The 14882-nt window shown below is 42.0% G+C and overlaps 1 protein-coding gene across 1 annotated transcript; it reads left to right on the top strand.

Annotated features, from left to right (window-relative positions):
- Positions 1 to 81: 81 nt before the first annotated feature.
- agmat (agmatinase (putative)) lies at positions 82 to 14660 on the top strand. Its single transcript, XM_061972091.2, has 7 exons — positions 82 to 564; positions 4328 to 4530; positions 7244 to 7292; positions 8653 to 8848; positions 8973 to 9152; positions 9230 to 9314; positions 14311 to 14660. The coding sequence occupies exons 1-7, from the start codon at positions 287 to 289 to the stop codon at positions 14382 to 14384; spliced, it is 1065 nt and encodes a 354-aa protein (XP_061828075.1). The 5' UTR covers positions 82 to 286; the 3' UTR covers positions 14385 to 14660.
- The last annotated feature ends 222 nt before the right edge of the window (positions 14661 to 14882 follow it).

The following is a 14882-nucleotide window of genomic DNA, read 5'->3' on the forward strand; positions in this document are numbered from 1 at the left end:
TTTCAACAACCTTTATTGACAAACGGTCGCCATAACACTCGTCGTATACAGTGGCTGGAACCAAACATTATTGACAACAAGTCGACAGACAACTCTTGTCGCTTACAATTATTATTACACACGATGCACACATTATCTAAAATCATAATTTATGTAATGCACAGTATATTTACATTATTGTATAAAATCAAAACTTTATTCATAGCCGCTGGAATAGTGCCACATATTTGAGCCCACGGCGTCCGTGTAAAGGTCAACTTTGTGAGGGTGAGATTAGAACAGCGACATGTGGAACAAAGTTGTGTTTTCTTCGAGGTCGACCTCACGCCTCTTCTTCTTCTCTCGGCCACTTCGGCCGTCTGTTTGTGAACGTTTACGTCCGAACCCCAGCAGACCAAACTCCGGTAAAAGCTTCAATGTTCCACCGAGCGCCGAGTTCGTGGCGAGAGTTTCCGGGATCCCAACGATGGCCAAACTGCCTTACACGAACAAAATGGCGGGCCTGGATGCCGCCTTCATTGGCGTCCCTATCGATACTGGAACCTCCAACAGACCAGGAGCCAGGTGCCGATATCATATTACCATTAACGCAACAGCAACATGTATTGTTAATAAACAACATGGGGCGTATAATGCTGCATTTGTTCAATTAATATTGATTAGGTAACGATGGCGGATCGATACTGACATACCGCCGATACCAGATTTTTGTGCTCATAATCTATTCTTAAACCAAAATGTTGACACTTTTCATTTGTCTAGTTCTTTGAGATAATGTATATCATTTACAGCATGGGTGTCAAACTCTGGTCCGCGGGCCAAAATTGGCCCGCCGTGTAACTTCACTTGGCCCTTTAGGCGATATCAAATTAACACTAGAGCTGGCCCGCCGATTACATAGTGGCGGTGCCGCGGTAACACCGCATTCACCGCTAATTCTCATACTTGCCAACCCTCCCGGGAGACTCCCAAATTTCAGTGCCCCTCCCGAAAATCGTCACGTCCGCTTTTCATCCAGTCCGAGTGCTGGCCCAGTCACATACTATGTGCGGCTTCTGGACCACAGTCTTGGGGGCGTGCCTTAAAGGCACTGCCTTTAACGTCCTCTACGAGCTGTCGTCACGTCCGCTTTTCATCCATTCTAACAACGTGCCGGCCCAGTCACAAGATATGTGCGGCTTCTGTACGCACACACACGTGAATGCAATCCATACTTGATCAACAGCGATACAGGTTACACTGAGGGTGGCCGTATAAAACATCTTTACCACCGTTGCAAATATGCGTCACACTGTGAACCCACACCAAACAAGAATGACAAACACATTTCGGGAGAATATCCGCACCGTAACACAACATAAACACAACAGAACAAATACCCAGAACCCTTTGCATCACTAACTCTTCCGGGACGCTACAAGGTGTGTGTGGGGGGGGGAGGTTGCGGGGGGTTTGGTGGTAGCGGGGGTGTATTTTGTAGCGTCTCGGAAGAGTTAGTGCTGAAAAGGGTTCTGGGTATTTGTTCTGTTGTGTTACAGTGCGGGTGTTCTCCCGAAATGTGTTTGTCATTCTTGTTTGGTGTGGATTCACAGTGTGGCGCATATTTCTAACAGTGTTAAAGTTCTTTATACAGCCACCCTCAGTGTAACCTGTATCGCTGTTGATCAAGTATGGATTGCATTCACGTGTGTGTGCGTACAGAAGCCGCACATATCTTGTGACTGGGCCGGCACGTTGTTAGAATGGATGAAAAGCGGATGTGACGACAGCTCGTAGAGGACGTTAAAGGCAGTGCCTTTAAGGCACGCCCCCAAGACTGTGGTCCAGGTGGACTACGAGATGTAATGACTGATGAACACCTTCGTTCGATAATGAAGGTTGCCTCAGCTCAAAGCCTGAGCCCCGACATTAATGAACTAGCATCCAAGAAAAGATGGCAGGTATCTGGCTTGGGCACATCAGATTAGATCAGTGTGTTGCAAACTGAGCAGTTTAAAGTCCTGAATGGTTGGTTTATTCATTGTTATTTTATTTTAAAATTTATTAGCCTGTGGAAAAAGTTAATGTTGATATTTACCTCAGAAGGCTGCAAATAGAAAAGAGGCATTCAATTTGTATTTAAATTGTATTTGATATGCCATTGATATTTTTTCATTATTATTATTATTATTATTTGAAACTCGATTTTGCATGTCACTATAAAGTTGTATAAGCCTTGCTTGTTCAATATTCAATGCAAAACTTGTTTGGGTACCTGTTAAAAGCTTAATATGTTCAACCTTGGCCCGCGGCTTTGTTCAGTTTTAAATTTTGGCCCACACGGTGTAATGTAGCTAAATCAATAACGCCTTTAAAAACACTTTAGAAAACACTTGTCTCTCCAAGTACCACCATAATGACCAACATGAAAACACAGTAGCGTAGTAGGCCTAAGTATTCATTAAAACATACTTGCCAACCCTCCCAAATTTTCCGGGAGACTCCCGAAATTCAGCACCTCTCCCGAAAACTTCCCGGGACAAATATTCTCCCGAAAATCTCCCGATTTTCAGCCGGAGCTGGAAGCCACGCCCCCTCCAGCTCCATGCGGACCTGAGTTAGGACAGCCTTTTTTCACGTCCGCTTTCCCACGATATAAACAGCGTGCCTGCCCAATCACGTTGTTCCATGCGAGGCGTCCGGCATACCACCGATGAGCATGGTGCAGATGGAGAAGATCTTCTCGGCGTCCGTGTTTGGCGCACACGTTGCCAAAGCCGACGCTGGTCAGGCTGCTGAGGGCGGCGATGTACGAGCTGCGCACTGACGGGCCGCCGACCGTGTTGTTGACGTAGGGCATCTCCAGGCGTTTGCCCAGCTCATGGAGCCATCCATGTTTATCTTACCTAAAAATAAATATATTTATTAATTAAAAAAAAAAAAAATTGCAAGTTCTAATAACTAGAACATGCAATATCAGTAGACATTTCTTGTGATTTTTAAAGAGCTGAGCTGAAATGCTAACAGTTAGCATTCTGGCCAGATTGCAACAAGCAAAATAGGAGCAAAATGAGAAAAATTATCTAGCATGCGACCAGTACTATGCTAACATTAACATGCTTACAGTTTGCATTAGTGAATTACCAAAATATATGACACTGAGGTGTATACCTGCTAAATTACCTTACATTGCTAACTACATTTTAGAAGAAAAAAATATGTTTGCAAATATTGTCAAATGAGTTATTTACACAAAAAGATTTTGTAAATGTTTATTTACATACCTTAATTGTTTCCAAACGGAGTCTGTAACAGGGCAGTAAAACGGCTGATCAAACAAAACAGAAGTCATCGTCATGGACCCACGAGCTACGCAAGCTAGCTCTCCAATAAGCTAAACAGACTCGGTAACTCCACGGTGACGTTTTGGTGAATTTACTGAGGAATTTGTGAAACGGAAACAATACAAAAATAATGCCATTATAAGCTAATAATACTAACACAGACACTCGTGAACGTGTTAGCATATTAGCTAATGCTAACGATGCCAGCTTGGTTACATTACGATAGCGAGTACAAATATGCATGAAAACACTCCTACAGCCATCACACATGGGACGCTTTAGTAAGTAATAATTGTTTTAGTTATATTGTAAAACTTATAAATGTTGCTTGGAGTGATGAAAGAAGAATCCATACAAGTAGAAACGCTATGGACGACTAGAAGTTTAAGTGTCTGCATGTGTTTTATGAAAACTATTTGCATTAGAAGAAAAATCCATCAGTTAGCTGCACCGTTTTATAAGCTGCAGAATCAAAGCGTAGGAAAACATGTAGTGGCTTATAGTCTGAAATTTATAGTGTCTAAAAAAGCTAGCATTCTAATATTATCATGATTAAATGCTAACTGTAACATGCGTAAAGTACCAATATATATTACTCTGAGGTGTGTACCTGAAAAAGGTGTTTAAAATGCTAGCCTGCTAACGTTAGCATGCATCAAGTACCAAAATATGACTGATGTGTAAACCTACAAATTAGCCTAAAAAAAAAAGCTAGCATACTAACGTTAGCTTGCTAACAGGTATCATTCGTTACATGACCAAATATTTGACGCCGAGGTGTATATCTGTAAACCTAGCAAATAAGATAGCATGTTAATATTAGAATGCCAGCCATTGTGTCGCGGGCGGCAAAAAAATTAGCTTTGGTTTAGCACTTTTGAACCTATCAATATTTGTATTGACATTGTCATCATATTTTTGTGAACACTTCCCCTGTGGTGTATCACAGCTTATGAAACATGATCATGTTTCCCATGTACCTGAATAACGGACTCTCTGGTCAGGTTTGGTCCCCGGCAGATCCGAGTGGAATCGTCCATGCTGAGGGCCTATAACGCCGGCACCCGCGCCGCTCCTTTCGAGTCCCTGGTGGTGGCAGACATCGGAGACGTCAACGTCAACGTGTACGACCTGAAGGACACGTGCAGGCGCATCAGGGACGCCTACAGAGACGTCGTGTCCTCGGGCTGCATCCCTCTCACCATGGGCGAGTGTGTCTTTGTGGCATCCGGAACCCACCAAAAAAATTCAAAGCTTTTAATAAGACTTTTTCTCAAGCCACGTCCTAGTGGCTTGAGAAAAAATAAGAAAAATGTCTTCTTGGAACCTGCTAAGTTAACATCAGTTTTTTCAAATATTTGTAACATAATGTTTTTTGTGGCAAATAAGAGAATTACATTTTTTTAATATTATTTTTTTATTCATACAAATTACAAAACCCAAAACCAGTGAAGTTGGTACGTTGTGTAAATGGTAATTAAAAACAGAATACAATGATTTGCAAATCCTTTTCAACTTATATTCAGTTGAATAGACTCCAAAGACAAGATATATAATATTCGACTGAGAAACTAAATTTTTTTTTCAAATAATCATTACCTTAGAATTTAATGGCAGCAACAAATTGCAGAAAAGTTGGCACAGGGGCATTTTTACCACTGTGTTACACGGCCTTTCCTTTTAACAACACTCAGTAAAAGTTCAGGAACTGAGGAGACCAATTTTTAAAGCTTTTCAGGAGGAATTATTTCCCATTCTTGCTTGATTTACAGCTTAAGTTGTTCAACAGTCCGGAGTCTCCATTGTCGTATTTTACGCTTCAGAATATGCCACACATTTTCAATGGGAGACAGGTCTGGACTACAGGCAGGCCAGTCTAGTACCCGCACTCTTTTACTATGAAGCCACGCTGTTGTAACACGTGGCTTGGCATTGTCTTGCTGAAATAAGCAGGGGCGTCCATAGTAACGTTGCTTGGATGGCAACATATGTTGCGCCAAAACCTGTATGTACCTTTCAGCATTAATGGTGCTTTCACAGATGTGTAAGTTACTCATGCCTTGGGCACTAATACACCCCCATACTATCACAGATGCTGACTTTTGAACTTTGCGCCTATAACAACATCCACAGTTTCCAAAAACAATTTGAAATGTGGACTCGTCAGACCACAGAACACTTTTCCACTTTGTATCAGTCCATCTTACATGAGCTTGGGCCCAACGAAGCCGGCCGCGCTTCTGGGTGTTGTTGATAAATGGCATTAGCTTTGCATAGTAGAGTTTTAACTTGCACTTACAGACGTAGGTAAATGGTAAATGGGTTGTACTTGTATAGCGCTTTTCTACCTTTTTTAAGTAACTCAAAGCGCTTTGACACTAATTCCACATTCACCCATTCACACACACACATTCACACACTGATGGCGGGAGCTGCCATGCACGGCGCTAACCAGGCCCATCAGGAGCAAGGGTGAAGTGTCTTGCTCAAGGACACAACGGACGTGACTAGGATGGTAGAAGGTGGGGATTGAACCAGTAACCCTCAGATTGCTGGCACGGCCACTCTCCCAACTTCGCCACGCCGTAGGGACCAACTGTAGTTACTGACAGTGGTTTTCTGAGGTGTTCCTGAGCCCATGTGGTGATATCCTTTACGCACTGATGTTGCTTTTTGATGCAGTACTGCCTGAGGAATCGAAGGTCCGTAATATCATCGCTTACGTGCAGGGATTTTTACAGATTTTCTAAACCTTTTGATGATCTTACATACCGTAGATGGTGAAATCCCTAAATTCCTTGCGATAGCTCATTGAGAAATGTTGTTCTTAAATTGTTGGAAAATTTGTTCACGCATTTGTTGACAAAGTGGTGACCCTCGCCCCATCCTTGTTTGTGAATGACTGAGCATTTCCTGGAAGCTGCTTTTATACCCAATCATGGCACCCACCTGTTCCCAATTAGCCTGTTCACTTGTGGGATGTTCCAAATAAGTGTTTGATGAGGTAACAATTAGAGATGCTACCTCAGTAGAAGCATTTAAGTCCCATCTTAAAACTCATTTGTATACTCTAGCCTTTAAATAGCCCCCCTGTTAGACCAGTTGATCTGCCGTTTCTTTTCTTTTCTCCTCTGCTCCCCTTTTCCTTGTGGAGGGGGGGGGGCACAGGTCCGGTGGCCATGGATGAAGTGCTGGCTGTCCAGAGTCGGGACCCAGGGTGGACCGCTCGCCTGTGCATCGGCTGGGAACATCTCTGCGCTGCTGACCTGTCTCCGCTCGGGATGGTGTCCTGCTGGCCCCACTATGGACTGGACTCTTACTATTATGTTGGATCCACTATGGACTGGACTCTCACAATATTATGTCAGACCCACTCGACATCCATTGCTTTCGGTCTCCCCTAGAGGGGGGGGTTACCCACATATGCGGTCCTCTCCAAGGTTTCTCATAGTCATTCACATCGACGTCCCACTGGGGTGAGTTTTTCCTTGCCCGTATGTGGGCTTTGTACCGAGGATGTCGTTGTGGCTTGTGCAGCCCTTTGAGACACTTGTGATTTAGGGCTATATAAATAAACATTGATTGATTGATTGATTGATTCCTCAACTTTCTCAGTCTTTTTTGCCATTCACCTTTTTTGAAACATATTGCAGGCATTACATTCCAAATGAGCTAATAATAACAAAGTTTTCCAGTACGAACATTAAGTATCTTGTCTTTGCAGTCCATTCAATTGAATATAGGTTGAAAAGGATTTGCAAATGATTGTATTTTGTTTTTATTTACAATTTACACAACATGCCAACCTCACTGGTTTTGGGGTTTGCATGTTTTCTGTGTGAAACTAATTGTGCCACACTTTCAAAAACTCCTCCTTTTTCGAATATTGTGTCAATATTTGTGTTTTTGGTTTTCCATAGGTGGGGATCACACAATTACATATCCGATCTTGCAAGCCGTTGCTGAAAAGTAAGTATTATCTTGTTATATTATTATAATGGCTTTTTACTGTAAATGTGCTTTAAGTGTCAAAAAAGGCGGCATATCAGAGGTGTCCAAAGTGTGGCCCTGGAGCCTTTCGGGGCCCACAGTTTCAGTTTTGTTGTCCCGCAGTATATTGTTGAAGTAAAATCAAACAAAACAAGTAACAATGCAAGAAAAAAGAGCAAAACGACATCATGTAGTGAGAAAAAAATTAAATTTTTTGATACTAATAACTAATGCTGTCTCGATATGATATTGATATCGCATATCGATCTGATAAAAGCCAAATAGCAAGTATCGGATTAGCACAAGCTATAGTGTCCTCAATTGAACAATAATGCCGTTAAAACATGACACTTGTCAATATAAACAAATATTAAATACAGATTTAAAGTCCCCAAGGCAGACAGAAGCGTACCGTATTACAATTGTATCCAATAACAAACGTGTCCGCATCACTCCACTTACGACGTCATGAGCTTAATAAATTATTGTAACCGCTAAGTGTCGGCACAACAATTATTATCATTTGTGCTTATATTGTATCGACTAATACTCAGGGCTCCAATATCGGTATGGTATAAAAAATAATTATGTAACCTATAATACAAAGTTATATTTTTAAATGTATATATATCATTTAGGTTTTTAGCATTTTTTACAAAATAAAAAAATATCAAAATGGCAGCTGCATATTTGACTTTTCAGTTTGGACATCCCTGCACTATATGAATACCATTATTATTATTATTAACATTATTATGTTACAAGGCAGTTAAGCAGAGACAAAAGAGTACTTTTATAAAATAATATACAGACTGGAGCAAGAAGCTAGCGAAGCCAAACTAGCGTCTGCAAAAGTAGAGATCAGGAGACGACAGACTTTTTTCTTAAACTGTTCAACAATAAGCTCACGCATTTGTTGACAAAGTGGTGACCCTCGCCCCATCCTTGTTTGTGAATGACTGAGCATTTCATGGAATCTACTTTTATACCCAATCATGGCTCCCACCTGTTCCCAATTTGCCTGTTCACCTGTGGGATGTTCCAAATAAGTGTTTGATGAGCATTCCTCAACTTTATCAGTATTTATTGCCACCTTTCCCAACTTCTTTGTCACGTGTTGCTGGCAACAAATTCTAAAGTTAATGATTTAAAAAAAAAAAAAAAAAAAAAGTTTATCAGTTTGAACATCAAATATGTTGTCTTTGTAGCATATTCAACTGAATATGGGTTGAAAATGATTTGCAAATCATTGTATTCCGTTTATATTTACATCTAACACAATTTCCCAACTCATATGGAAACGGGGTTTGTACTTTTCTACCGTGTACTTTACAAACAGGTACGGCCCAGTGGGGCTGATCCACGTGGACGCTCACTCTGATACCAGCGATGTGGTCCTGGGGGAAAAGATCGGCCATGGGACGCCCTTTAGACGATGCGTGGACGAGGGCCTGCTGGACTGCAAGCGAGTGGTGCAGATCGGCCTGCGAGGTTCGGGCTACTCGGCCGACGCGTACGAGTGGAGTCGAGCACAGGTTACCTTCTGGATCTCGTCCATCTTCATGTGCTTCTTTTTCCATAAGTCATACCTCAGTGTATGATCCGTCGCTCCGCTAATCGCTGCCAATTGGTTTTAAACAAGCAGGAATGATTTTTTAGGGGTTTCGTGTGGTGCAAGCGGAGGAGTGCTGGTTCAAATCCCTGGCGCCTTTAATGGCTGAGGTCAGGGGTCAAGTCGGCAGCGGCCCCGTCTACCTCAGTTTCGACATCGACGCTCTCGACCCGGGCTTTGCACCCGGAACAGGAACACCTGAGATCGCCGGGCTCACCCCCATACAGGTACACGAGTTGTCGCGATATCACGAGGTCGTCGCGTATCAGCGAGCAGACCCTTTTCACGTGTCGTGTGGATCCAGGGGGTGGAGATCATTCGCGGCTGCCGTGGACTCAGCCTGGTGGGTTGTGACCTGGTTGAAGTGTCTCCGCCCTACGATACAACAGGTACTTGATTTTGATATTGTGCTATTACTTGTAGTTTATGCAAGATGGATGCTAACATTAGCATGCTAGCTTGTTAACATTAGCATGCTAACATTTTTAGCAAACTACGCCGTCGTACACCTAAGAGTGATATAACTTGGTACCTGATGTGCATTAACTACTAGCATGCTACCATTAGCATGCTAACTTTTTAAGCCCATTTTTTTAGCCATACATTGCAGAGTCATATACTGGTATGGTACTTATCATCAATCAATCAATCAGTCAATATAGCCCTTAATCACAAGTGTCTCAAAGGGCTGCACAAGCCACAATGACATCCTCGGCCCACATCAGGGCAAGAAAAAACTCCACACAATGGGAACATATACTACCTTTAACATGGTAACGTTATCATGCTAACTTTTTAGACTTATATTTCAGCCATACACCTCAGAGTCATACACTGGTATGGTACATATGCTACTAGTAGCATGCTAACTTTTTAGGCCTATTATTCAGCCATACACCTCAGTGTCATATAACTTGGTACGTGACACATGTTAACTGTAAACATACTAACATTAGAGGCCTACTGAAACCCACTACTACCGACCACGCAGTCGGATAGTTTATATATCAATGATGAAATCTTAACATTGCAACACATGCCAATACGGCCGGGTTAGCTTACTAAAATGCAATTTTAAATTTCGCGCAAAATATCCTGCTGAAAACGTCTCGGTATGATGACGTCAGCGCGTGACGTCACGGATTGTAGAGGACATTTTGGGACAGCATGGTGGCCAGCTATTAAGTCGTCTGTTTTCATCGCAAAATTCCACAGTATTCTGGACATCTGTGTTGGTGAATCTTTTGCAATTTGTTCAATGAACAATGGAGACAGCAAAGAAGAAAGCTGTAGGTGGGAAGCGGTGTATTGCGGGCGGCTGCAGCAACACAAACACAGCCGGTGTTTCATTGTTTACATTCCCGAAAGATGACAGTCAAGCTTTACCATTGGCCAGTGGAGAACTGGGACTACAGAGACTCTTACCAGGAGGATTTTGAGTTGGATGCGCAGACGCGGTACCGTGAGTACGCATGCAGCTGCGGCTTCCAAACATTTGATCGCTTGCCCGTACGTGCGTGCCGCTATGTGCATGTCACGTACGTAACTTTGGGGACTTTGGGGAAATATATGTGCTGTATGAACTTTGGGGAGGTGAACGGTACTTTGGGCTGTGGGATTGAGTGTGTTGTGCAGGTGTTTGAGTTGTATTGGCGGGTTATATGGACGGGAGGGGGGGAGGTGTTTGTTATGCGGGATTAATTTGTGGCATATTAAATATAAGCCTGGTTGTGTTGTGGCTAATAGGGTATATATATGTCTTGTGTTTATTTACTGTTTTAGTCATTCCCAGCTGAATATCAGGTCCCACCCGCCTCTCACAGCATCTTCCCTATCTGAATTGCTCCCACTGTCCTCTAGTCCTTCACTCTCACTTTCCTCATCCACAAATCTTTCATCCTCGCTCAAATTAATGGGGAAATCGTCGCTTTCTCGGTCCGAATCGCTCTCGCTGCTGGTGGCCATGATTGTAAACAATGTGCAGATGTGAGGAGCTCCACAACCTGTGACGTCACGCGCATATCGTCTGCTACTTCCGGTACAGGCAAGGCTTTTTTATCAGCGACCAAAAGTTGCGAACTTTATCGTCGATGTTCTCTACTAAATCCTTTCAGAAAAAATATGGCAATATCGCGAAATGATCAAGTATGACACATAGAATGGACCTGCTATCCCCGTTTAAATTAGAAAATCGCATTTCAGTAGGCCTTTAGCATGCTAACTTTTAGAGCAAATGTTGCCATTGTACACCTCGCAGTCATATATCTTGGGGATTGACGCATGCTAACTGTTAGCATGCAAACAGTTGGCGATACAAGCAGTTCCTGCAGCGTGTTTACTTGTTTGTGATATCACGTGCAACACAAGCAGTCCTGCTGCGTGTTTATTTGCGTGTGACATCGTGTGCGATACTAGCAGTCCTGCAGCGTGTTTACTTGTGTGTGATATCATGTGTGATACAAGCAGTCCTGCAGCGTGTTTACTTGTGTGTGATATCAGGTGAGATACAAGCAGTCATGCAGGGTGCTTACTTGTGTGTGATATCATGTGCGATACAAGCAGTCCTGCAGCTTGTCTACTTGTGTGTGATATCATGTGCGATACAAGCAGGCCTGCAGCGTGTTTACTTGTGTGTGATATCATGTGCAATACAAGCAGTCCTGCAGTTGTCTACTTGTGTGTGATGTCATGTGCAATACAAGCAGTCCTGCAGCGTGTTTACTTGTGTGTGATATCAGGTGCGATACAAGCAGTCCTGCAGCGTGTTTACTTGTGTGTGATATCATGTGCGATGCAAGCAGTCCTGCAGCTTGTCTACTTGTGTGTGATGTCATGTGCGATACAAGCAGTCCTGCAGCGTGTTTACTTGTGTCTGATATCAGGTGCGATACAAGCAGTCCTGCAGCTTGTCTGCTTGTGTGTGATATCATATGCGATACAAGCAGTCCTGCAGTTGTCTACTTGTGTGTGATATCATGTGCAATACAAGCAGTCCTGCAGTTGTCTACTTGTGTGTGATGTCATGTGCAATACAAGCAGTCCTGCAGTGTGTTTACTTGTGTGTGATATCAGGTGCGATACAAGCAGTCCTGCAGCGTGTTTACTTGTGTGTGATATCATGTGCGATACAAGCAGTCCTGCAGGGTGCTTACTTGTGTGTGATATCATGTGCAATACAAGCAGTCCTGCAGCGTGTTTACTTGTGTGTGATATCATGTGCAATGCAAGCAGTCCTGCAGCTTGTCTACTTGTGTGTGATACAGTGTTTCCCACACATTCATTTATTTGTGGCGGCCTGCCACGAAAGAATTACGTCCGCCACAAATGGATTTTTCGGCTTTTGACTCGCTCGACCGCTCATAAAAGCAATGGGACTCTGTCTGTGAATGTACCTTGTAGTTACAACTCCGGTGCAGTAGGTGGCGGTAGCCTACTATGCATTGTAACTCCGCCAATAGCACTTAATTCACCTGGTGGGCCAGAAGAAGAAGAAGAAGAAGACGGCGGAGTAAAAGAACGGACCGACCGGATCAAAATACGAGGGTAATATAGGTTGTAGGTAGATAAGTTATAGCTGCATCGCTCGCGGCTCGTCATATATTTAACATTAATCCTCGATTTCACCGAGCGTTTCACTCACGGTGAGCAGCCTGACGCTGCTTCATTAACACCGCCGCTGTTGTCACGTCACGTGTTACCATACCGACGAGCTAACGTGTCCAGGTTATAACCCCGTTGTCAATAAACACACGTGGAGACGGTGCTTCAGATACTGCATTAATAATGAAGCTAAATTGTCCACTGTCCACTGCAGCATGTGAATGCAATGAAAAGAATGAAATCTGAGCCAACCAGCTGTTGAAATGTTGTCCAGGTTAATGTTTTGGTCATTAAAGGCCCTTCATTTCAAGATTTCAACTGTGATCGGGCTTTAAACAGGTGGCTGACCTGTTCAGATGGGTGTAACTCAGGGGTGCTCACACTTTTTCTGCAGGCGAGCTACTTTTCATTTGATCAAGTCGTGGGGATCTACCTCATTCATATATATATAATTTATATTTACTTATTTATGAAATATATGTTTTTGTTAACAAGTTAAAGGTGTTTAATGATAATGCAAGCATGTTTAACACATATAGTTAATATTGTTAATAAATTAAAGGTGTTTAATGATAATACAAGTATGTTTAATACATATAGTTAATATTGTTAACAAGTTAAAGGTGTTTAAAGATAATACAAGCATGTTTAACACATATTGTTAATAAATTAAAGGTGTTTAATGATAATACAAGTATGTTTAATACATATAGTTAATATTGTTAACAAGTTAAAGGTGTTTAATGACAATACAAGCATGTTTAACACATATAGTTAATATTGTTAACAAGTTAAAGGTGTTTAAAGATAATACAAGCATGTTTAACACACATAGTTAATATTGTTAACAAGTTAAAGGTATTTAAAAATAATACAAGCATGTTTAACACATATAGATTCCTTTCTTTCATGAAGACAAGAATATAAGTTGGTGTATTACCTGATTGTGATGACTTGCATTGATAGGAATCAGACAGTGGTGCTGATAACGTCCGCATTTTCGAATGGAGGAGAAAAAAAGTCCTCCTTTCTGTCCAATACCACATGAAAGTGGTTGGTTTTTGCCATCTTATTTGTCCAGCTTCTGTACTCCTTTGTATACACTTTACAAGAAATACATTGTCGGCAAACTCCGTAGCTTGCTAGCTTGTGCACGCCAGCTTTCTGAGACTCTTATTTTGTTAGCGCAACTGTGCAGTCGGTCTTTGGAGTTTTGACGACAGGTACGGCGCCAGAGTCTGTTGAAATAAAGTGTTTCTCGCCTTCCTGTCGGTAATTTTAATGAGCTAAATATGTACATAAAGTGTTGTACTTATATTCCAACTCCGCGTTCTTCTTGGTCATCGCCGCTGCCGCCGTCACCCCCCGCCCCCTGACCACACCACCACAAATAGATGCCTGTCCTGTGGGAAACACTGGTGATATCATGTGCGATACAAGCAGGACAAAATGTCCTTCCATGAGGATGCCATAATAGTGTTAAGAAGATAAGTGCTGAGCCAACATGTTGATTGTAAACAACAGCTGGTGGCACATCTAACATTTTATAGTGCATGCAGAGCTAGATAAAGCTGCAGGATGACCACTGATCATACTTCAAATGCAGCTTGACTGTTTTTTTTTAATATGGTGCAAATTAGAGACTGGTAGCTTATAGAAGAGGACACCCCTGTTCAAGAACATGCACCTGTTGCATAAAAGAGATTGTGGTTGATCAAATATGGATTATAGTTGTTTTATTTAGAAGTGTTATTTTAGTAAATGTTGTGTTTCCCCCTCCGACAGGAAACACTGCCCTGACAGCTGCCAACCTCCTCTTTGAAATGTTGTGTGTGCTCCCAAATGTCAAATACTACTGATTGTCAGCAAGCTGAACTTTATATGTCACGTATCACCAACATTCTTCTATTTCTGGTCTGAAATCATATTTGACAATACATACCAAGGTGTCACGTACAAGAGAAGTGTATCAAATGTGCCACATGGGGGTGCAAGTGAGTGGATTTATTCACATATTTACATTAAAACACTTGAATAGGAGTTTCACCAACGCATTTATTGTGTATTTTATGACAATGCCTTATGTGAAGAGATGTTTGCATCAAATTGAGGCAATTAAAGTCCAAAATTCATTACACTTTGTTCCTTATTGTATACTCACTACTGGATTAGGGCTCTGAATCTTTGGGCAGCGATTCGATTCGTGGGGGTAATCGATTCCCGATTCAAAATCGATACTTTTTTAATAACATTGGGTGCCAGTTCTATGATTAACTACATTCTTCCATAAAATAAACAAACAGCTCTTATAACATTTTTATTTTACTTAAAATAAAACTACTTTTGTTTAATAAAAT

Source organism: Nerophis lumbriciformis, linkage group LG01 (assembly GCF_033978685.3).
Source record: "Nerophis lumbriciformis linkage group LG01, RoL_Nlum_v2.1, whole genome shotgun sequence".
Taxonomy (NCBI): Eukaryota; Metazoa; Chordata; class Actinopteri; order Syngnathiformes; family Syngnathidae; genus Nerophis; species Nerophis lumbriciformis.

Excerpts from the sequence above, each read along its gene's own strand:
- agmat (XM_061972091.2), top strand. The coding sequence starts at position 287 with ATGTGGAACAAAGTTGTGTTTTCTTCGAGGTCGACCTCACGCCTCTTC. Across the intron at positions 8,849-8,972 it reads ACGAGTGGAGTCGAGCACAG|GGGTTTCGTGTGGTGCAAGC; the intron begins GTTACCTTCTGG and ends ATGATTTTTTAG. Across the intron at positions 9,153-9,229 it reads CCGGGCTCACCCCCATACAG|GGGGTGGAGATCATTCGCGG; the intron begins GTACACGAGTTG and ends GTGTGGATCCAG.